General features: G+C 49.4%; 1 protein-coding gene across 1 annotated transcript; it reads left to right on the plus strand.

Annotated features, from left to right (window-relative positions):
* Positions 1 to 53: 53 nt before the first annotated feature.
* Positions 54 to 22,476, plus strand: USP31 (ubiquitin specific peptidase 31). Its single transcript, XM_015876953.3, has 16 exons — positions 54 to 760; positions 6,040 to 6,177; positions 6,628 to 6,716; positions 7,785 to 7,877; positions 8,010 to 8,145; positions 8,638 to 8,782; positions 9,562 to 9,745; positions 10,001 to 10,112; positions 10,672 to 10,766; positions 11,266 to 11,343; positions 11,832 to 11,961; positions 12,960 to 13,079; positions 13,255 to 13,480; positions 14,262 to 14,420; positions 15,076 to 15,228; positions 15,736 to 22,476. The coding sequence occupies exons 1-16, from the start codon at positions 176 to 178 to the stop codon at positions 17,277 to 17,279; spliced, it is 3,987 nt and encodes a 1,328-aa protein (XP_015732439.2). The 5' UTR covers positions 54 to 175; the 3' UTR covers positions 17,280 to 22,476.
* Positions 22,477 to 24,417: the final 1,941 nt, after the last annotated feature.

Raw genomic sequence — 24,417 nt, forward strand, 5'->3', positions numbered from 1 at the left:
CCCTCACTAAAGGTGGCGGCGGCGGCGTCAGCCCGGTGCGGGGATGGCGGCGCGGACACGTGACCCCTCGCCCCGCCCCGCCCGCCGCATGGCGGCGCCGTGAGGTGTCGGGCCGCCCGGAGCGGAGCGGGCCTGGCCGGGCGGGCGGTGGGGATGCGCGCGGCGCCGCCCGGTCATGTCGCGGGTGAGCGGCCCCGGGCCGGCGGGCAGCGCCAAGGAGAAGCGCTCCTTCAGCAAGCGGCTCTTCCGCGGGAGGGCGGCGGGCGGCGGCGCGGCCCCGTCCCCGGCTCCATCCGCCGCCTCCTCCTCCTCCTCCCCGTCCGCAGCTCCGGGGCGGTCGCTCGGCGGCTTCATGAGCCGCGTGCTGAAGACCCTGTCCACGCTGTCGCATTACAGCAGCGAGCCCGAGCCCCGCGGTCCGCAGGCCCCGCGCCTGCCCCCGCCTCGAGCCGCCGGCGGCCTGAGCAGCTGCCTCCCGCCGGGCCGCCCCGAGCCCCCGGCACCGGAGCGCGGATCCGAGGCGGTGCCCGGCGTGGCGGGGCTGCGCAACCACGGCAACACCTGCTTCATGAACGCCATCCTGCAGTGCCTCAGTAACACCGAGCTGTTCGCAGAGTTCCTGGCTCTCGAGCAGTTCCGCGGCCCCGCGGAGCCCGGCCCGCCGCCCCCGGCGCCCGGAGAGGTGACGGAGCAGCTGGCGCAGCTGGTGCGGGCGCTGTGGACGCTGGAATACACCCCGCAGCACAGCCGGGACTTCAAGGTGAGCCGGGATGGGAGCGGGGACCTGCGGCCCGGCCCTGCGGGTCCGCTCGGTGGGCCTCGGGCCTGGGCACGGCTCGAGGTTTGGGCCTGGCCGGGCCGCTGCCGTGTGCGATGGGAGCTGTACGGCCGGAGCTGCACGGCCGGCAATAGGGTTCTATGGTGGAGGCCCGGTGGCTTCGCGCTGCTTCCCACGTGCCAGGGCCGTGTTTAGGCTGACACTAATAAACAGGTTCTCCCCCACGCTGCTCCGTGTCCCGCAGCCAGCTGGGCGCTCACAACGTTGGACGTGGAAGGTTTGTTGCTGCTCTGGGTGCACAACGAGGAGTGTTGGTGGCTGCCCACCCCTCAGGAGGAGCAGAAGCCCCGGTCTCGGTGCAGCACACAGCCTGTTGCTTTCCACTGCACAGTGAAGCCACCAGCAGCTTTGTGCCTGATGCTGGAGGTGCCCGTTTTGCTGTTTCATGCCTGTTATGCTGTGGTGCCCGGCTGCAGCTCGCTGCTGTATAGGACTGCTGGCATGGGAGGGGGGCCTGACCCCCTCCGTCCCCCCATGGTGCTGCTGGGGCACTGAGGGCTCTGTCCCTGGTTGTGTCTAGCACACTGTCCCAGATGAGCCCTGTAGCAGGTGCACTCTGTGCAGCTGTGGGTCACAGACACCTTGGGATGCTGTAGGAAAAACGAGGCCCAACATCTGGTGGGGAGCATGAGGTGCTGCCACCTCCCTTTTGGCTCTGCTAGAACTGCTCCCCAACTTGTGAGGGCTCCCTGACAGAAGCAGTGGTGAATTTCTCATGTAGTGATGGGAGGCTTGAGGAGGCAAAGCTGCCTTTTACCAATACAGATGATAAAGAGGAGAGCAGAGCAGCCCTGAGGTGAAGAAGCCCTATGTGCGGGCTTGGAGTAGAGTTGCTTGGATAGGAGTGGCAGAACGAGAAGGGAAACAGAGCCATGCATTCAGCTCAGGCTGCGTTCCAAGTTCTTCTAATCATGGAATTTACTTTGCCTGCTGGCCATCATCGCTGACAGTAAATGACTGCGTGCCTGGTCCGTGCTGGGGATCTGGAGCCATCAGGCACCGCCACCGGGCCTCAAAGCTGGTACTGGGAGTGTGGTGCAGGTGGGCCCCAGGGCTGTGCCCAGAGTGAGCTCAGAGCAGCCTCAGCTTTGAGGTGAGCGTGTGGCTGCTTCCTCACTGGGGTCAGTTTCAGTAGTAAATGAATGCCTATGAAGACAGTTAAGTAGCACGAGCCTGCTATTACATTCACTGTTCTTAATTAAAACTTTCTTCATCAGGTTAGCATGGTTTATATAAAGGTGTAAACAAGAGGCTCACACGTAAGGAAGGTGAAGGCTGATGCTTTCACTGCTGTTTTCCCCCTGAGAACGTCCTTCAAAGCCTGTTTCTTTTCTGTTTGAAATAGAAGTGTTTTTAGGAGTCGTTCTGCACTTTCACTCCTATAGCAGTGCTTACTGACGCTCATGTTTATTTGCTGCTGGCAAAGCTCTTTAGGCAGTGCTAAGCAGTAGGAGCGGGGGATTTTTATTGTGGTGCTGGGTATAATGGGGTAAAGACAGTTCCTGATCTCTGAGTGCTTATCTGCAGGTGCTAAGCGCCTTTTAGGATACAGGATAAGTATTATCTCTTGGCTTGTTCTGACATCTGTAGGCTCTGTTCTTGGGGTAGGGAAGATGGTGCTTTGATGGAAGGCTTCTCTGGGCCATTCAGGATGGAGACCTTTGGGGTTGATGGGAAAGGGGCTGTGGGGCTGTTTCCTCTATGGGTTTCCCAGGAGGGGATGTTCTGCACTGTGGTGGAGGAGGCAGGTGCAGTTTGGGGTCACCTCCCCTCTGGCCTTGTGCTCTTTTACAGTTGTTTGAGCAACCTCTTTCTCCTGGTGTGCAGTGGTTTTTATTTTCCTGCCTAAACAGAACCGCTGCTTTCATAACTGGGACCAATATTGCAGCCTGCGCTTCCTTTTTCCCTTTGTGATGATGTGACAATAGCAGCAAACACGCATTGTGTCAGCAGTAGCCGTGCTTGGGGCTCGTTGTTTGCAGGGCTCTGTCCCGCTTTGTCCATCAGCTGCAGGGACAGAGTGCCCTTTGTGCCAGGAATGGAGGGGCTGCGGGGGGAGAGCTTCTATTGAAACTTACTGGGCTTGAAAATTGTATACCCTGTACCCAGATCCTCTGCCTTTGTCTTTCCTGGAGTTGTGATCTCCTGTGGATGGTGAAGTTATTTGCTGTTTTGAGGCTTTCCTCATCACTAGGCTGGCTGCACACTGGAGCTCTGTGACGTTCTCCAGGGCCCTGCTGTACTCGTGCTGTCCCGGTTTCTTTTCCTGCCCTACAAGATGAAACAGCCTGTAGTGTGTACAGCAAATACAGCCCAGCCATAGGAATGGGATGGAGTTGGATTATCAGAATTAGAACTGGACCCAAAGCAAATCCCTGTTAGTGGAGCAGGGATTATTGTGCCAAGTAAATATTGTCATTTCTATTTTTTTTTTCCTTTATAAACCCGTGCTACCAGTAACAATAATAGCAGTGTGTAACTTAGTGTCACAGTGCTGGTGTTTTGGAAAGCTCTTGGTGTAAATATTGCACCTGGGATGAGTGGCCCATTGGTTGTGTTTCATATCTGTGGGATCTGAATGTCTGCAACCTGTGGAGCTATGTTGTGTCCTATGGACACAACCAGTCCTTGGCCCCCTGCTCTGAGAGAGGAGGGCAGTGGTGCTTGGCCCCCCCAGCTGTGACCTGGCCCCATGTTTTCTGTGTTCCTGGAGCAGGCAGAACTGGGTGCCATGGGGTTTCAAGGTGCTTGCCCCAGTTGGCATTGCCCATCCATCCTTCCAGCTGCAGTCCCCGTGTTCCTTCTGTGTCTGTGGTGCCACTGCCCTGTGCCTGGGCAGCTCTCCTGGCTGCTCTACCCCCTGCAGCAGGTCTGTGTTGGCATTGGGTCCATGCCCCCCATAGTTGGTTCACGACACCCCCAACCATGGTGGCCTTGGCACTGTCCTCAGGGCTGTGGATGGCTGCCAGGTTGGAGCTGTTGTTTCCCAGGTTTTGCTTTCCCTGGAGAGGAAATCTCTCTTGGAGAGGGGAAGTTGCCATGTTTGTGTGTGACCTCTTCGTGAGGTGTCTGTTTAGAAGCTACCCAAACACAAAGCTGTCTGGGATTTAAAAACAACACAATCTCTGCCTGAGCCCAACTTCACAATGTTCGATGACAGACAAATAATAGGCTCTTTTCCTGCTCACGTGTGTCATTGTTTCATTGTGTCATGAGCCAGTTCCATCCATTCATGTCTACAGACCTTTCAGCAGCTGCTTCCTACCAGAGGCACGCTGGAAAACAGCAGGCTGACATTTTCCCTTCAGTTGCCACCTGGAAGAAGCACAGCAGCAAAGGAGTGTCTGGTGGTTCAGCTATGGTTGGCTTTATTTATGGCATCTATTTAGAGCAATAGATGATTAAACTTTCATTGGACTGATAAAAACGGTAATGCATCTTTGCTGTAAATCAGCTTTATGGACAGACAGGGACTTGGTTGTGGGGTGCTTGCATTAGGGGGCTGTATATCTGCGATCAACACAAGTTGTAATTTCCCCTTTCTCTCTTCCAGTAGTGCTGCTTCCATTCAGGGTGTCTGAGTGCTGGGAGGATCTCATCCTGCTGGCTGAGGGTGGTGGGGCCTCAGAGCCCATTCCCACACTGCTGCTCACAGCTGGAGCAGCTGCATTGCCCTGTGAGATGGAGCCTGGTGGGATGTGCCACCTCTGCTTGCAGCCCAGATTAGGGGCAGGGGATTAAAGGCTAGGAGTCTGGTGGATGCGCTGTTCTTAATGTGTTTTTATGCATGTTTAAACCATTTGCTTCTTAACTCCTTATTTGCAGCCAGTCTCAATTGCTGTTGCTTTATTGTACGGTTCAAACAAGAACAAATCTGTTTGTAGCAGTGGCAGCAGGAAGCAGGACGAATAATAGGAGCACGCTGCTGGTGCTGGAGTGGTTTGGGAGCGCAGACTGCAACCTGCAGGCAACCCTTGGTGCACACAGGATCCAGCACCCAGGTCTTTGCCAGAACTGTGCCAGTGGTGCTGGGAGGGGACAGTGAGAAATCAGTCCTTGCTGGGAGTCCAGAGTTCCTTGGCACTCAGGGTGCTCTCACCTTCAACCCTGTCTGAAGTGGAATGGCCAGCTCTGTGCACAGTGGCTGTTCTCAGGACACTGCTCGCTGCTTTAGCACCATGTTGGTGTGTTTGAGCTGGGAGGGTCCTGGCCCTTGTGCCTTCAGGGGCAGGAAATCCCGTGTCAGAAGGGCATGCACATGTGTAATGAGAGCAGATTATTTCTGTTTTCCCTTGTTTTGCTGCCTTGAGGCAGGTGGACGGATTATAGAGGATAGAGAATATGTGTCTGTCGGTCCTTCCCTGTCTTTCTCATCACCCTTCCCTTCTGGTGACCCCATTTTTAGAGGGATAAAGCAAGCAGCCCATCCCCTTCTCAAATCTGTTGTGAAGTCTGATTAGAGAAATGAAGGAGGTTTGTGGTGGGCATGCAGTGTGTCTGGTGCTGCCAGGGTGCAGGGCTGCTGTGCCTTTGTGCTGCACGTGGATGGTGCCAGCATTGTGTCACTTCAGTGCTCCCTGCGTCCCTGAAGAAGCAGGAAAAGCTGATTTTTGTTTTTCCCTGCAGCAGAGGTTACTTTCTCCTCAGTTTGTAACTTTCCAGGTTCAGCCCATCATGTCCTGTTACTTTGGAGGGCATTCAGTCAGGGTGCTTGGTGGTAGTGCATGGTTCCTGTCCCCTGGGACTGTACCATGCCACCTGCACACAGAGCTGTCTGTCCCAGTGCTGTAGGGAAGGTGAAAGTGAGATCAGGGAGCTGCAGCACATGAGGCACCTCCTGATGCTGATTGCTCATGTTGGGAAGGATGCCTCTGAGCCTCCTGGCTTCTGTGTGGGGAGGAAGAGGCTCGTGTGTCCTGGCTGGGGCTCAGCACAATTGTCAGCATTGTGGAAGGTGTCTTGGAGCTGCAGGGAAGGGGCTGGCCTGTGGAAGTGCAGATTTCTGTTGCTGGTGAATTTTCAAGCCCTTCCCATTTGCGTCCGGAAGAAAAACAGATTTGAGCAAATCCCTTGGGCGTGCTGCTCTTCTCCTGAGATGGCTTTTCTGGAAATCCAAGTGTAAATTACATCCTCAGACTCCTGAAAGCTTATCCGGAGTAGTGCCAGTTGTCTTACTGCATGCAGTCTCTGTTCCTCTGCAGAACATTGTGTCCAAGAATGCCATGCAGTACCGTGGGAATGCCCAGCACGACGCGCAGGAGTTCCTGCTTTGGCTCCTAGACAGAGTCCACGAGGATCTGAACAACGCGGTGAATTACAGCGGCATGCCTCCGCTCAAGGTAAGGAATTCTGCTGACAACCTACGTGGGAGATCAGCTGTCGCTTGGCATGCAATCTTTCTCTTCAAATCAAATCTGCCTGTTGGTGCCTGAACTCCATTGGTTCGAATGAGACAAAAGCTTGTGTTCAAATGCTGTTTGTTTCTGGCCCTGTGAATATAGCTAGCTGTTTCAGTAATCCCTGGCACAGGATCCCTGACGCAACCCTTAGAGAATGCTGACACTCAGAGTAAATGCTGCCAGCCTTGCATCTGGTGCAAGACCCCTGCCTGTCCTGCGGTCACAGGGGCCCTGACCACCTGTGTGGGCAAAGAGCACTGCTTAAAAATCTTGGACGCTTTCCTGATGTTTCTGGTCAGGGAGGGCACAGATTTGGCTAGGAGTGCTGGAGTCAGCTGATGCACACCTACACGCTTGGCTATGCTTCTGGGGTTTCTTCTTTTCTTTTAGCCACCGCTGGAGGATGATGTGCTGCTTGAGGGACCAGCCTTTCCCATCAGTAGTACTTTCGTGCAGGAACTCTTTCAAGCCCAGTACAGGTAGGACATTTGTACATTCTGAGGCGTTACTGCACGCACTGGTGACCCCAGTTTAATTGTGCCATGACGCTGGCTCACAATACAGTTGGGACTGTTAACAGATGTTCCTGAATTTTTGCTGAATAAAAATTGCACTAGGATCTTTCACCAGAAGGGAGAGAGAAAGAGTTTGATTACTTCAAATATGGTATATTCTACAGTATGTACCCCTTCGCCACCTGCCATGACGCAGCCTGAAAACAAGGCAGTGCTTAACAGAGCAAAGGCCTGGGGTGCTCAGTGCTGTGGAGCTCACCCTGCCCGCTCAGAGGCAAGAGCCTGCAGCAAGGTGCAGAGATGCCTGGAGACCGCTGGGGAGTTGCAGATGGATCCCAGGCACCTTGCAGAGTTCTTGTTATCTGGCACTTGGGTATCCTGAGCTGAATCTTTCAGTGTCCCTTCAGGTTATTTCCCATGAGTTTCTCATACTTCTGGGAAGTGAGCTTTCTAATTTCAGAACTAGTGCAGAACTAATTCCAGTGTTCCTCAATGTCCTGTATCTGTGTCGCTATAGGAACTTGAATTACTGGGCATTCTCCCCAGTTCTTGCCTTATGTCTAGTGTAAAACACTGCCAGTGTTAGGTGCAGGTTGATTTGGAAGGAGGTGTGTTGGGAGTTGTCCCCTTCTGAGTAAGAGATCTTTGCTCCTGCAGTACTGAATGTCACAGTTTCCTTCCCATCACTTCACCTCTCTTCAAAGAAAAAATCCTTTCAGGTCTTTCATGTTGGAGCTGCTGTGGGTGAATTATTAATCTTGGAGTGATGCTTACTCAAAGCCCAGTTCAGTGTCTTGAGTGAAGTCTTTTCCTCGCATGCCCTGTGATGAACTTTGAGGCTAATTACTTTGAAATTATCTAGAAATTCAGTATCCTTCTCTTACAGCAATTATGTCTGTTCTGTTTCTGTGCTGAGCCACTTTGTATAGAGGAAGAAAAGTGTGACACATGAGGATGGTTATTTATGATGTATGATTTATCCATTCCCAATGAAAGGATGTATAACTGTCCTGTTATTGGTGTTTGTACCAGGTCCTCTCTGACGTGCCCTCATTGCCAGAAGCAGAGCAACACCTTTGACCCTTTTCTTTGCATCTCTCTGCCGATTCCATTGCCTCACACGCGGTATGTAACAGTGTCTTGAAGTGTATGTTGTCTGTTTCCCACATTGCAATGAGACTCTGGTCAGGCTAATTCCCCTTTGGGTGCTGTAAAGCCTGTGCCTGAGGTCCTCTGAGCTGTTTGTGCTTTCTGCAGGCCACTGTACGTCACTGTGGTGTACCAGGGGAAGTGCTCCCATTGCATGCGCATTGGGGTGGCAGTACCCATCGCTGGGACGGTGGCCAGGCTGCGGGAGGCTGTGTCCTCAGAAACCAAGATACCCACCGAGCAGGTAAGGACTGGTCTTGCCTGAGCTCTCCTGCCAAAAGAGGCCAATACCGTGGCATTCATCCCGTGTGCAAGCAGTGTTGGATGTGTAGAATTGCAATTTGCAATCCATAGCAGTGTGGTGATATCCTGGATCCTGCTTTTTCCTGTGGGCTGACTTCTCAAAATCTAGGTGTTAGGATCACCTCCTGCACAGACTTTGTGCTGTGCTGCCCAATAACCCTGTGGTTTTTATTTATCGGGGAACTGTCAGGTGCCTATGGGCACAGGAGGAGTTCCAAGAAGGCTGTCAGATCCCACCAAACCCCCCGCATGCTGCCATTGCTTTGGCTTCTACTCTCCCACAGCCCTCTTCTCTACTCCTTGCTCTGGGCCAGCACATGAGACTTTGAAGAATGCACTCTGCAGCAGGCAGCCTGTGCTGAGAGAGGGATGGGGCAGCTCAGCAGGACTGGGTGATGGTGGCTTCATGGGTTTTTGCTTCTGCTGGCTCTAGATTGTGCTGACGGAGATGTACTATGATGGGTTTCATCGTTCCTTCTGTGACACTGATGACCTGGACACAATTCATGAAAGTGACTGCATTTTTGCCTTTGAGACCCCGGAAATCTTTAGGCCTGAGGGTATCCTTAGTCAGAGAGGTAAGTGGAAAGCACTGGTTTGTGCCCACCCCAAGTGATTAGATGAGAGAGGTTTGATTTTTGGAAGAGAACTCACTCAATAATTTATGTCCTACAAATAGTCACTTCTCTGGTGTATTGATTTAGGCTCTGGCTTTGTCCAGTCTCATTCCAGTAGGTGTAATGGTGGTGCCAGCTGGGAGGTTATCAAGAAGCGATGTACGTGACTTTCTTCCTCTTCCTGGGCTTGTTCTGCAGGCCTGGCTGGCTTAATTTGATATCTGCTTAGTTTTCGTTTAAAGGTCTTCTAAGGACCAGATCAAGCCACCAAAATCATGTTATTTAAAATCAGATTGTCAATGATGAATGAACAGGCTCAGGAATGAGCAAGCACTTTTCTCTATTAAAGCTCAAGAAATGCGGTTTTTCTATCTCCCTCTCAGAGAAAGGGAGTAATTGCATCCTGGGTGGACAGAGGGTAATCAAAGGTAAATTTTCCTATTGAATGTAACAAGTAGAGTTTCTGTCACTTCAGCTTTTCATGCGGGCAGACAAGCTATGAGTATTTGCACAAATTACTGTGAAAAATCAGTTAGGTGAGCACTTGCATCTAATTTTTCTCTGTAGAGTAGTAGTCACCATGAAAAGTAATTGCTCTTTGAAGCCTTTGTGTTAGTCGAATAAAGATGGTGAGTTTCTCTTCCATAGTGACCTGCTCCCTGATGCCCAAGGAAGGTTTCCCAGAGGGATGCACATTGTAAATGATATAATGAAGTAATTTATTTCTACTACTTCTTCAGGAATACATGTGAACAATAACCTGAATAACTTAAAATACAGCACTGAACAGTCACGAACAGTATCGTACTCTCAAGGAACAGTGGTGTCTGGAAAACTGGAACAGTCCTCTACTAGACAAGGAGCAAGTGACAAGATTGTCTTGCTGGTGTGTAACAGAGCGTGCACTGGACAGCAGAGCAGAAGGTGAGTGCCAGCTTCCCCGTCAGGCTGACTGTTGTGGCTGTTTCCTGAATGACCTGTGTTTTCCTCACTGAGTAGTGAAAACACAAGTGCATTCAGGGGTGGGGGAAAGAGAAGTGACCTTGGCAAGGCTGTGCTGAATGCCTTGTTTCTGAGGAGTTTCTGTAGGAGCAGAGTGACACTGTCCTAGTTTGGGGACTGGGTTACTGAAAAGAACAATCTTGTAATTTCTTCCTCAAACGCTCCTCCATTGTCTAGGTTTGGCTTGCCCTTTGTGTTGCATTTGGAAAAAACAATTGCTTGGGATATTCTGCAGAAGGAGATCTTGGAGAAGATGCAGTATTTCCTGCGGCCTGCAGCCTGCTTGCAGGTGAGGCATATGGCTCAGTTTCTATGGCGTGTCCTGTGCTGTGTGATGACCTGACCAGGAAACCTGTTTACTGCAAGCAATGCACGTGCTGTGCTGATGCTTTCCCATATTTGTTTGTGCAATAATGTCCAAGTCACCTGTGCTAGTTGCTGAGTATTCCAAGTAAGAGTAGATTGGTCAGGTGAAGAAATTACATGCCTTGCATCCTTCCCTACCCCCAAGAGGCACTTGAAAAATGAGTGCTGCTGTCAGCACTAGAAATCCCCTGACTGGTGGTGCTTGCCGTAAGGAAAGTGTGGAATTTGCTTAGTGGTTGCGTGTTTCTGCTGAGAGCTCTCTGAGCAGTGATGTGAGGGGGCAGATGTCTGGTCACTGCAGTGGTGGTCTGGGTATGGAACATCAACTGCTGTCTGTACCCTTCTTCTAGCTGCCTCGCATAATTGGAACTTGGATACTCTTATGGAAAACCTGCTTTGAGTTAAATTCAGTGTCTGTCCAAGTTGGGAGCAAGGTAACTTGTGTTGGAGTTGTTTACATGGCTTCTGCTGTCTTGCTGCAGGTCTGCCCATTCAGCTTGCGAGTGGTCAGTGTTGTGGGCATAACGTATTTGCTACCTCAGGAGGAGCGGCCCCTCTGCCATCCAACAGTGGAAAGGTAGGTGGTGCTGCTCCTCCAGGGTGCGGAGAGGTTTGTCAGCTGGGAGCTGAAGTGCAGCCGCATGGAAGGGGGCAGTCCCGGTGTGGATGTGTGTGGGTGAACCAGGAGCAGAGGAGTGGCTGGGCATCCTCAAGGAGTTGTCAGGATTGCTCAGTAGTGTGCCTTGCCATCTGGACTCTGTCTTCTTTGCAAATGGAGAAGAGAATGTAAGCATCCCCCACAGGCTTTTTTTTTTTTTCCTTGACTGATCTTCAGAAGATTGTTTCTTTTTTTTAGGTGTATGTTCCATAAATAAACACACATTCATTTCCAGAACTAAGTACTTAAGTAAATACAGTTCTCTCTTTGCCAAGCTTTTTGCTGTGTGAATTCCTTTTAAACTTGATCTGGATGGCAATGGGGAAGGCAAAGGGCAAAGGGAAAGAAGTTATATACATATGGAAGATAATGTAGGTGTCAGATTCCAAGGTGCTCTAACTTGTCTTTTCTTCTCCAGGGCGTTGAAGTCGTGTGGACAGGGGGGAACTGCTCATGTGAAATTGGTTGTAGAATGGGACAAAGAAACGAAAGATTTGTAAGTATGAAATAGAAAGCTGTGAAGTGTGTTGACCTCTGGCTTGTGGCACTGTATAAACTGGGATCTCCCAGCACGCACCAGACCTCAGAACCTGCATCCATGCCCTGGCTGCTGTTGGTGGGGGGCAGGCAAGGGTTGTGTGTGCTGGGCTTGCTCTGGCTTATGGAGCCCTTTGCTCTGTAGCTGGGGGGGGGGGGGGGTGTCTGAATTATAGAGCCTGTGTCTCACTTGTGGCTCCTTCCTTCAGGAATTATATTCACTTGAGAGATTCTGTGGGCAGTGAGCAGCTTTTTCTACCAAAGCTGTTTGTTCCTGTGTTCAGTTATGTTCCTCTGGTGGGATCTGTTTCCAGGCAGTTCTTGCTCATATGTAAAAAGGCAAATCCAGGAAAAGGGTGCTAATTCTACTTGTATTTCCACAAAAGCTCAGTGGCAGAAGGGGAAAGCAGGTGGCTCTGCTGGTAAAAATGTGTTGTATCTCTGCAGCTTGTTTGTGAACACAGAGGATGAGTATATTCCAGACTCTGAAAGCGTCCGCCAGCAGAGAGAGCTTCATCACCAACCTCAGACCTGCACTTTATCTCAGTGTTTCCAACTGTACACCAAAGAGGAGCAGGTAGGACCAGACTGTACGGCAGCCATGTCACTGTATGTCTGGTTGGTCTGTGTGCTGCCTGAATGGCATACTCAGCAGTGTAGCTGTTTTCTGCAAGTACTGATTTGTTGAGGCAGGAGAATAAATTTGTTAACACAGCACTAGTTAGCAGTCCTGCTAGCAGTTTTTCTGCAGTGAGGAGAAAGCTGAGGGCAGTACTGTTCCTTCTCCACCCTTGATTTTTATCACTGCAGAATAGAAGAACAAGCTCCTGTTTCCTCCTGTGAAACAGCAGTGTCTTTTTCTGGCATACAGATAAAGGATTAAAACATTGTGGCATCTTTGTGGGAATGTGCTGCTCTGTGTTGGAACAGTTATGCTCTCCCAGTGCTGAGTGAGGCAGCAGCAGGCTCAAGGCAGCCTGTGCTGAGCAGGGTCCTGCTGCACAGCCACCCAGGGACTGGCTGCTCTCCTCCTCCAGCTCAGCTCTTGATGCGAGGAGGTGAAATGGGCAGAAGCAATAGTGTACCACAGGGCAGGTTCGAGATGGGTCTGATCTGGAACTTGCTTGGAACATGCATGTGTGTCTTTGACAATGCAAGTTTCTGTAGCTTGTAAGCCTGGGCTATTGGCACATAAGGAGTAAAAGGATTCTCAGAGGGCAGCATGGTATCAGAGATGCAATTTGAAGTATGCCAGCATTCCTTTTGTTCAGTTGCCTTTTCTGCTGCTGGTTTTCTCGTGAGGATAACTCTACTCAGAGCTTCGTTTGTTTTTTGTTCATTTCTAAGGGACTGTGGTCTTTGAAAAGTGGAAGTAATTAACATGCACAGCAGCTATAGGTGAATTCTGCCTTGTTATTTTGAAAGGCATCACCGGGAACCCTGAAGCTTGATGAATGGCTGGAGGTAGTTGGGATTTGTGGATCAGTGCCTGTGCTGAGCCTTGGCCAGTGAAGAAGCAGTGGCTGCTGCCTTGGAATTTGGAAACTAATACCAGCTCATGCCTCTTTCTTGTAGCTTGCCCCAGATGATGCATGGCGATGCCCACACTGCAAGCAGTTACAGCAGGGTAGCATTACACTGAGCCTCTGGACCTTACCTGATGTTCTCATCATACACCTCAAAAGGTTTAGGCAGGTAAGGATGTCTGCAGTGATGCTGGAGGACTGCTTGTTTAGCCACAGAGTGACCTGACAAGAGCACCTCTTCAGCAGCTCTGCTTGTTCCTGTGCATTTCTCTCCTGGCTTTTGTTTTCCCCAAGGATGCTGGCCTTGCTGTCACTGCAGTTCATGCTGTCCTCTCTTCGCACAGGAAGGAGACCGAAGGATGAAACTTCAAAACATGGTTAAATTTCCCTTGAGCGGTTTGGACATGACCCCTCACGTTGTTAAGCGCAGTCAGAGCAGCTGGAGTCTGCCATCCCACTGGTCACCCTGGAGGCGACCTTATGGTCTTGGGAGGGATCCTGAGGACTATATCTATGACCTGTATGCAGTCTGCAATCATCACGGCACCATGCAAGGGGGACACTATACAGGCAAGTTTCCTGCAATATTATGTCCTTTCAGAAAGAAAACAGTTATCTTTTCTATTCTATTCTGTGGCTTCTTTCTCTTCTTTGACAAAATGACCTAACACAGCTCATAAGGGCTTGCTATTTAATACTGGAAGGGTAACTTTTATGACTCCGGGAAATGGAACAATGCCTTTAGACCCTGTAGATCCTACTGTACATTCTTTTCTGCAAAATTTTCCCTTGGGAGTAATGTCACCATGTTTCAAAAATGTTCTTTCTGACTTCTATAGTTGCAAGCAACTATTATATATAAAGTATTTGCACATAGCCTGTGTGCACAGCCCACATATGTATCCCTCTTTGCATTTTTCGATAGCTCTGTGATGGTTATAGGATCTGAATGTCTTCAGCACAGAAAATGTACGTGTTTGGTTTTGACTTCAGATGGATGCCTCTGGGCCACATTGTCTTGGGTGGGCTCAGGCAGGAGGAGATTCACTGATGGAAGCAGCCTGCCACAAATAACAGAACAAGAAATGACTGAAGCCACCCCAAGTGGTGTTCTGTTCTGAGCAGCAATACTGAGAAAAGGCCATCCTGAAATGAGAGCTGCTTGTTGCATTCTGGTTGTCTCAGGCTTCCTTCTTGCTAGTCAGGCTGGAAGAGGATGTGTTACATGAATAAATCCATTCCTTTCATTCTCCTCTGAGTCCATCAGAGCACATAATTAAAGCACAACCTTATCATACAGCAAACGAGAGAGTAGTAGGAGTGAGGAAAGTAATGGTAATGTTTCTCTCAGCATATTGCAAAAACTCGGTTGATGGCCAGTGGTACTGCTTTGATGACAGTGATGTTCAGCAGCTCTCTGAAAATGAAGTCTGCAAGCAGACAGCGTATATTCTTTTCTACCAGAGACGCACAGCAATCCCATCGTGGTCTGCTAACAGCTCTGTGGCAGGTAAGCCCTGTTGGCTCTGTCAGGAAATGGTTATCATTTGTTCTGCATAGAACTGAATAATTTCTCTGCTCAGCTCTGACTCAGAGTTCACAGCGAGCTGGTATGAGTCCTCTGCTACGCATGGGAGACATGGGCAGCTTTCCACGTGTTCTGACCCCCCACCCTCTCTTGGCTAATTATGACACGTGAGCTGTGGACATGCGGGAGCCCCTTCTGCTGCCATGTGCTCAGAGCTGCCTGCATAGAAACCACTATGCTATAGCAATGGGCCTGGTTCATTTGCACTAGCAGTGCAGCTGGCAGCTGAATGTATTGGTTTGGAACCTGGGGTGAGCAGGGGGAGGTAAAGGTTTGGTGACTTGCCTTTGGGAAGAAAAGGATTTGCACATTTTCCTGTGGCAGCTCAAGGACTGTCCTCTGCCTGTATGCTGCGATGTTAATCCTTTTAATTCACAACATGCTGGGACAAGTATAATTATCTCTTGTTTGTGACCATAACTATGTGTGAATAGAGATTTATCACTGTGGCTACATGAGACAGTCCCAGAGCCTATTGAAGCTGGTGCAGTACATACCTGACGCTGATCTTCCTAGGGGTTCACGTGTTTTGCAGCTTCATGCTCCTGGCCTGATGTCTCTGCCCTGTTCCTTGCAGGCTCCACGAGCTCCTCACTCTGTGAGCACTGGGTTAGCCGTCTTCCTGGCAGCAAGCAGCCCAGCATTGCTTCTGCAGCCTCATCACGGCGTACGTCTCTGGCTTCGCTCTCAGAATCAGTGGAGCTGACTGGAGAAAGGAGTGAGGATGACGGTGTGTATCAATGCTGAGGTGCACGGGGAGGGTGACCTGGGTCAAGAAAAGAAAAACTCTCAGGCTGCCAGTCTTTCAACTCCAAGTTGCCTATAGGGGACAGTTCCATTAGCAGCTGGGGGGAGGTTAGCACATGTTGAATCCTTTAGCTTTTGTGCAAGACAATTGTGCCTGAAGCAGGCATGAAGAGACAGGTGTGTGGTGTAGATGTCTCTGTCTGACTCTTTTAGGGAATGGTTTTAAAGAGGGGAGATTTAGATTAGATGTTGGAAGGAAATTCTTTCCTCAGAGGTAGCAGCCCAGAGCTGTTGGTGCCCCACCCCATCACCATGGATGGAGATCTGGGCAGCCTGAGTTGGTGGAGGGTAACCAGCCAGTGGCTGGCTGAGGAGACTTTAAAGTTTCTTCCAACTCAACCATTCTGTGAAGTTGCATTTGTGGATGGGTGACATAAACTGACTGCAGGCTTGGCTTTAGTACTGATGGCATTGCTTTCTTGCTCTGCAGGAGGTTTTTCAACTCGGCCCTTTGTAAGAAGTGTCCAGCGTCAGAGCTTGTCATCCAGATCTTCTGTCACCAGCCCACTGGCTGTGAGTGAGAACGGTGTCAGACCCTCATGGTCACTCTCTGCAAAACTGCAGATGCGCTCCAACTCTCCGTCGCGCTTCTCTGGAGATTCCCCTGTACACACTTCTGCTTCCACCCTGGAGAAGATCGGGGAGGCTGCTGATGATAAAGTCTCCACCTCTTGCTTTGGCAGCTTGAGGAATCTCTCTAGCAGCTACCTGGAGCCCTGTGATGGTGGCCGGAGAGAGCACAAGGCGGCTCGCAGGGCCCCCTTAGCTGTCATGGAAGGGGCATTCAGGGAAGAGCCTGTTGTAAGGACGTCGAGCTCAGATCTTTCAGATGGGCTTGGTAAGAGTTCTGAACAGCCAGACAGGAACCACCCTGCTTTGGACCCTTTTGATAACAACAATCAAATTGCCTTTGTTGATCAGAGTGATTCTGTGGATAGCTCTCCAGTCAAGGAGGTGAAAGCCCCCAGTGGGACAGGACTAGCTCCAGAGAAAGCAGAGGGAACCCCAAAGAAGGCTCACAGCTCCAAGGGAGTTTCTGAGGGAGACAGAAGTTTGAGGAAAGGAAGGACAGTCTTATCTACCCAAGAGTCTAAAGTGTCTCGCTCTTCTCCTCCTCCCCTCAAGAGTTCCCAGAAGGTTTCCCGGTCGAGGAGTAAGACCGATGCCTCTAGGGCCACTGGGCGACATGGGTCTCCTGCACCCACCCAGGCTAGGAAAGACCATAGCACCAAGTCTGCTGAGGCGGCTGTCCCATTGACTCAACAGAAACAAAAGTCAGGTTCCTCTCCATCCTCCACAGCTGCCAAGAAGGCCACATCAGGCTCATTGACTAAGGGCTCTTCTGCTGGGAAGAGCCGGACTTCAGAGCGAAGCCTCAGCAGGGAGGGCTCTAAAGTAAGCCTGGGGTCGGATAAAACGAGTGTTACCAGCAGTTCAAGAACAAGTTCCCCACGGATCAGCCACTCCAGGAGTGACAGCAGAGCAGTAGACAGCAAGCACATGCGGAGCTCCTCCATGGCAAACCTGCGGTCTCCAAATGTTGGTATGCGTTCTGGTTTGAAGAGAGACAGCAAATCAGAAGAGAAAGGATTGTCTTTCTTCAAATCAGCCTTAAGGCAGAAGGAGACCCGTAGGTCAGCTGACCTGGGAAAGACAACGATGCTCTCGAAAAAGGCAGTGGGTGGCAGCTCCAAATCAGCCAGCAAAAACGTGCTGGAGGACAAATCTGAGAAGGGTGGTGTCCCACCAGCCTCTCAAACCAATGCCAACGTTACTGCAAAAGAAAAACTTGTCCCAAAAGATGCCGCACCCAACAAACATTCTCTGCTATCCAGCCGCAAGTCCAAGTCTTCCCTGCTAGATCCCGGAGCTCGGTCTCCTCCTTCCAGTGGCAAGCAAGCTGCAGACAAGCCACTGAAAAGGTTACCTTCCAGCATGCAGGTGTCTGTACGGCCTTCTATGGAACCTCAGTGAAATGCTGCAATCCAGGTGTCTTTTCTGCTGAGAAGCTAATTTATTCTGAGCTCTTTTTTGTTTTGTTTTGTTTTGTTCATGTGCCTAATGTATGTTTTGAGGAGAAGTTAACTGCAAGTTGTTAAAGCGCCTTTTGATTCTGCCATCAAACCAAATAGCCACAGGCAGCCAGCACTGATGCAAGTAGGCTGGAGTCATCGTCAAACGTGAACGCAGCTGTCCCATAGCACTTGTACAGGAGTCTCTCTGTAGAAAATGCAGCAACTTTTTTCAGGCTCGAAGTCTGAAACCCAGTTGTACTGACACTGGCGTGCTTTGTAGGACTGTGAACTGATATTCCTTAGGTCATTTTCTGAGCAGGCTGTTTCCACGTTGGATTGCAGCCTTGTTCTGTGCTGGGAGGATGAGAAGGAAACCGGACAGGAGAGACTGCCGCTGCTTACGCTCTCTCTCAGCCCTTTCTCCCTACTCCCTTCCATTTTCAAGCTTTCTAAAGGGCAATATCTCAAACACTAATGTTGTTTCTCAGGTATATACTCAGCCAGTATAGGAGGGACTAGCATTAGTGGATGGACAGAAAGGTACCTGTGTGTCTGCCTATATATGTCTTTGTAATAGATACCATTCTTGCATTCCAACAGCAGAAAGATTTCTTTCATAAAATGTAATCTGCTTTCTTTTTTTCTGTTATTGCTGTGTCTGTGGAGAGTTTTACTTTCTCCATACCTAAGACAATCTCTGGCCTGTCCTCTTTAATTGCTTTCTATCTTCCAAAATCCTATACTAAATGATGGAAGCCACTGAGCAGCAGCTGGTCACCGGCTTGTACCTGTGAGAGTACAGGGTGGAGGTTGTTACAGTGCCATGGGAGACAGCTGTCTTAGTGTCTGAATGGCAGTGGTGCCGTACAGAACACCACTGTACCTCCTGAGAAGAAGCTTCTGTGCTTAGATGCTTAATTGTAGCGTGAACGTGGCATCCGCTGTTTATAGGAGTAATACTTAGATAAGCAAAGCGTTGTCTCACCTTCTTTGCCTGCTCTGACCGTGCCCTGAACAAGCTGTCCCGTGTGGGCTGTAGGTGCCTGAGTGCTGAGGAGGAGCAGTCGTGCTGCAGAGCTCTGCTGCGCTCCTCCCTGCCTGGCACTGGGGTGAAGCACTGCTGGGCCTTGTGGTCACGGTGGGCTCTGTCAGGGGTAAAGCACTGCATTTGTGATGTCCTTGTTTACATGCCCTTCTGAAAGGGGAGAGTCCTCACACTCTAGGAAGTGGATTCTTCAAGTCCTTTTATATATGTGTGGTATAACCTTTTTTTCTTTTTTTTTTTTTGGGTAATTGAATGAGTTTTTATTAATGCTCTGCATATCCTTTATGTACAGCAGCAGCCTGTTGTTTGCTTGTCTGCCTCATAGGGCAAAGCTTCTCCAGGCTGAGCTGTGGGCAGCCCTGCTGGCACATCTCTGTTGGCACTGCGGTGAGTGGCCCTCAAAACCAGCACTTCTTTCAGCTGGCCTCTTCCACCTGCACTCTGAGCTGCTGTTGGGTCCCTGCAAGGAGCCTCACCTCGGGCCATTGGGCACATGGCTGCTCCCTGATCCTCCTCTTACCCAGCTCACTGCTTTGGAGCTCAGTATGCTCAGGTTGAGGTGGCTGTCACCTTGGAGCTGAGGAGTTGGCCTGGGGTGCCACAGAGCTCTGCTGGTGTGTGGCCATGAGCCCACCTGCAGCACAGCCTCTGCTCCATCCCAGCTGTGCTCTGCAGGGCCTACCTTTGTGCAGCACAGAAGCAATGCCAGTGGCCTGCGTGTTTATACAACGTGTTGGACTCTGTGCCCTGGACTATTTTTAAGCCTAAACACAACTGTCTTGATCTATTTCTTCTCCCTTGCATTGTTTCCTTCTCATTTAGTACAGCAACAAGAAGCAATGATTGCATTACTTGCTTCTTCTGTGTATAACTGGGATTATTCTTGGATTACTTTTTGTTGTATCCAGCAGATCAGATAGGACTTGCTTCACATTGTGGTACTTAAATTACTCCCTGTAATGTCAATATTGAAGTATTTAAGATTTTATCTGTATTAAGATCTCGCATCGTGTTGGCTCTTCTCTTGTAACAACTCCTCTAGCAAGAATGTAATTCCAGAAGCTACTGCTAACTTGGTTTGATATCTTTTAATAAGACAGAGCCTAGTTTTCTGTGCACTTCACCATGGGACGTTTGTGAAAGGTTATGTTTATCAAGTGACGTTTTTCTTTTCATGTCATCCATTTTTCACTGGAGAAGTTGAAACTGGGAGCTGGTTGTGTGGTTTTTGAGGTATCTTCTGCTGATGCCTGTGCTGAAGGAAACTTGAAGCCATGTCCAAGCTGGTGTTCTGCTGAGTGCCGGTTAGTATGTCTGTATTTGGGGCACGAGAGCGGTCATGAGAGCTGCCAGTTGGACAAAGAGAGGTCGTGGTGCCAAGCGTTCCTGTAGCTGAGGTTAGAAACAGTCCAATCTCCGCACTGCTGTGAGAAGTCATCCAGCTCTTCTCTCTGTGCTTACTGTACTTCCTGATGGCACTCGCTGCCAGCTCCAGCACTGGTTGCTCTCTGCACGCTGCCTGTTTGGATCTCTGCCTGTCCCTTTGGAAACAAGCTGTAGTGCACCGAGTCATTGTGCTGTGAACAAGTATAGGGTGGGCTGAGTAGCTGATGCTGACAGTGCCCTCTCCTTCCCATTGATCTGTTGTCTTAGAGCACGTTTTTCTGGCTCAGGAGGGCTTGACTTTGGCTGTCCTCAAGCAAAGTGCTTTGATGTAGCAGGGTGTGCTGTAGTTCCTGTTGAATATAAGGCACACATCAGGGACAACGTGCAAAGCTTGGCTGTACAGGACCTGGAAGATACAGGACCTGGAAGATTCAGTCCCTGCTTTCTTGGCTGTGTCGATTCAGTAACAACAGCAGTTTGGGAAGTAGCTGCCTGCTGCCACTCTGCATCCTCTGCTCCTCAGTGTCACAGATCCCCAACAGCGTGGGAGCTTCCTCACATAGGAGAGGGCTGAGGGATGTGAGCCCAGGAAGCAGCAGTGTTCCCAATGGGTGTAAAACCACGCCTGATTGCTGTTAAAACCATGGTTGCACCAGTGGTGGAGGGTAAACCTCTGCCCAGTGCCAGAGCTCTGCTGGAGTCACCTACAGAAGTTATTTTTTACCCTTTTTGGGCTTTGTCTTTTGGATCGTGTTTAGTAGTGTACAAAATTATAAGCACATTTTTGACGATGATGTGTATTGAAGGGGCACCTTTTATTTGTATTAATCGCGTTTGATAGACAATTTGGTGCCTGCAGTTCTTGGTAAACTGTAAATGTCTCACTTTGGGTGTATAAATTGTTAACCCTTTGGAACTTATCAAAAATGGCTAAGTTAAAAAACAAGCAAACAAAAATGCTTAGGATAGAAAATTAGCAGCTTAATGACAACACACTTATTCCACTGCAAGTGCCCTCATCCTTCCTAGCTGCAGAGTTGTTTGCTTTCCAAAGCTGAAACTTGAGCATGGTCAACCATTTTTTCTCAGTAACAAAGGCAGTTTTGCATGGCAGTTCTCTTGCTGTACTCAAATGCATGCACTTATTATCTATGCAAGCATCTAATACGAACCACAGTCCGTGCTTTCAGTACCCAGAGCTGCTCGGTGGGCACCAGAGCATGCTTTGACTCTGTGCTTCTGTTCCTTGGTGCAGCGCCATGTTGGCACATAGGAGCATGTACCTGGTTTCCTGCTTTATTTGCACATCTTTGATTCTTTCCTTTGCAGAATTCGGGATAACTGACAAGGCTGGAGTGCAGCGTAATATCAAAGGAATTTGAGATGTTGAAATGAGAACAAACTGGTTTTCTGTATTGTATTGTTTTCCTTTATTCCTTTTCCTTTTTTTTTTTTTTTTTTTTTTCTTTGTGTGATTTTTTGGGGGTTTTTCTTTTGTTTGTTTGTTTTAAAACAGGGCAGTCCTGGTCAGCGTACTATATGTAGCCTGCTGCTTTGTGTACCTTTGCTGACACACTCTGGGTGGTGAGAAGGGGCTGTGGGGCAGAGCCGTGCCCCCCCCCATGGGCTGTGCCCAGGGCTCAGCCACTGCAGAGAGGGGTGGGAAGTGACATTCCAATTGGTTTTGCTGTCATCTTTCTTTCTATCTTTGTCATTGCCTCCTGATCAGAAACAATTTGGCGGCATCCAACGTTACCTGTGGAGGGAACTGAAATTTAGTTTTAATCTGTGGTGAGATGAAAGCACTACTACGTGGTTTCCTTAACAAAAGCACCATGAAGCATCTACTATTAGGAGCTTTACTTTGTCAAATAAAGGTACGTGAAGACTTGCACAGTATCTATCTTAGGCCTAAAGGTTTAGGAAGTCTTCTGTTTATTTCAAGGCGATAGCACTCAGTTTATCTGCAGATAGTGGTTTCTTTATTTTAAAGACACAGATTAAAACTAAGTGTAAACACCAATCCTGTTTCACTCTAGGCCCTGCAGCACAGCGTGCTGCCAGAAGGTTAGCGTTAGTGTTGTATGGCATTAGTGCAGTGCAATAAGCAAATATTCTTTTAGGTGCTACATTGCCTTGGGTAGGGTGACACAAGGGAATACAGGCTACAAGCGGCTACATTATTTTCTTGTGGCCTTCCAAGTATTAATTTGTACAGATTTGCTCACCAACTGTGCCTCACCATTGGTTAAAATTGAATTTTAAGTCCTGTTACAAATGTAGTTTCTCCTCTGGGACGCAGCGTCAGATTTTACACTGGAATATCTTATGGTTCTGAACTGCATGTCACATCACTGTACGCCGATCCTGGGACGTGGGGTTTGCCCACACCTTTGATATTCTCTTCTGTATTTTAATGTTTTTGAACTGTACAGCAATCTGGAGAGCAGGCTGTCTTTACTTGGGATTGAACATTGTACCATAAATTTTAAATTATTTGAGGACAAGTGCATGAGACTGTGTCAATGCCTTTTATTATTTATTTGTATGTTTTATTATTCGAGGTGTATGCACTTTTAATATGCAGAATTTCTATTTTTATGTTGAAAAATCATTTTCTTTCAGAAAGAAGAGTGGGAATATGAGGAATTGGAATTCAGTGGAAAAAAAAAAGGGGGGGGGAAATGTAATAAAATACAATAAATTTATTACTAGGCCTCCTGCATGAGCGAGTGTTTTTCAGTCCACTCTGGCTGTCCCTCAGCATTGTCCTTTGGGGTTGGGGCAGCCCTGCACCCTGTGTCCTTGGGATGTGCCTTGTTCCTAAATCTTGCTGCTTTCTGCCTGTAGTTGCACAACACTGCATGGGGTACAGCAGCCCCGGCTCTGCACAGTGCTGGCATCATCCTGAGGGCTGCTGAGCACCGTGGGGATGGAGCCCAGCATGGATTCTAGTGCACAGAGGCCGTATGTTACACCAGCTGTTTGCTAGTGTAAAGGATCTGGGCTTATATTAGTTATTAGGGAGCATAATTACTTGTATGGAAATGGGGCTGACAGATGTCATACCAAATCGTGGGGTCATCACTTATTTATAGGTGATTACATTAAACAGATATTAATATTGCCGAGGGCTTTGCAGGATTAGAGTTAATATATTTTTGTTTATTATATTTGCTGATATTTCTCCAATCCCGAAGGCTTTTTGTGGCCACTTATTAAACAGGGAGACTGCACTTCCCTTCATCTTGCTGGGAGGTTGGTGGGGGCAACTGGAAAATATGTGAGAACTCAGAGCTTCGAGTGAATCAATTTTATTGCTCCTTGTTTATGAGGAGTTGAGAAATGAGGTGGGCAGGTGAGGGTTCTGTGCCTGTTATGGGTGGTTTTGACCCTGGGCTGGGCTTGAGCTGTGCTGGGGAGGGTGAGCGTTGCATAGGATCCTGGTGCTGGGTACAGTACTGTGCCTGAGGGCTGGTGGCCCCATGGCCTGGCCCCAAAGTCTGCAGGGCCTGAGCAAGCTGGGGTGCAACCCCATAGCATGTAAGCTGCATTGCACCCTGTGTTCTGCACTGCTGCCTCTAAGCTGAGTGACACCAAGAATTGGAGGCTGTTGATAAATTATAAGGTATTAGGCACTGTCATCGCTACCTCTGGACTCTTAAATTTGGTTCTAATTAGAGCATTGCTTTTCCTTCCTCAGCACTTTCTCCCCTCTGCTGCATATTGATCTGCTCGCTGTGGGGATCTGACCAACTGTTGACAATTTATGATAACATAAACCTGGTCCCTCTTACAGCAAAAACAGCTTTTAATAAACCTGCTGACACTGCCTCACTGTCGGTCTGACCCGGTTAGTGACTGGACTTGGCAGTGAGGGATTGGTACCATGGATGTTCTGTGCATGGGGACTGCTCAGCTGTCATCATATTTTGTAACCACACCTTTAACTGATGGAAATTGGTGTGTCTGAGAGTGAGCTGCCAAAACTGAGCTGGACTTGGACACCTTTTCTACATTAGTTTTGTCCAGTGCAAAAAGAACAGCACGCCTGGTGTAACGACAGGAGTTCCTTAACAAAGGAATGCAATAGGAGCGGCTGTACATTAGTTACCATTGAGTCTGAGCCGAGCTGTGATGAATTGATCCACCCTCATGGTATCGAGTGCTTCGCAAACTATTCATCAGCCCCACGACAAATATCTCTGCCAGCCCTCGCTGACGTCCTATTTTAAACACCTCTTCCAGGGCACCAGCACGGAGTGGTGCCTGCCTGGGAAGCAGGGCTTTATCATTATTTAATGCGCTGCAGTCCTTGGGCTTATAGAATATTTATAACGATGCCGGTATTTACCAAACAAGTGCTGTTTGCAGGATCCCCTGAGTGTGTGTGTGGGATCCCAATGGACAGTGCAGCCCATAGCCAGGAGCTGCCTGCCCTGCTCTGCCCTCCCGCCTGGCTGGAAGTGCCTGCTGTGCCATCCACCTCTATCAGCTTGTTCTTTGGGGTGTCACAAACGCTGCAACATCTGCTCTCTCCGCCGTTTGCTTCCGTCTAATTCTTTTTTTATTGAAATCAGTTTAAATTGTGTGAGAATATATTAGATTACTCTCTCCCCGAGGTTAGCGCGCTTGTATGATGTGGGTAAGTGCGCGGTTAGCAGCG

The sequence above is a fragment of the Coturnix japonica genome, chromosome 13, assembly GCF_054131305.1.
Source record: "Coturnix japonica strain WE chromosome 13, WE-NBRP24, whole genome shotgun sequence".
Lineage (NCBI taxonomy): Eukaryota > Metazoa > Chordata > Aves > Galliformes > Phasianidae > Coturnix > Coturnix japonica.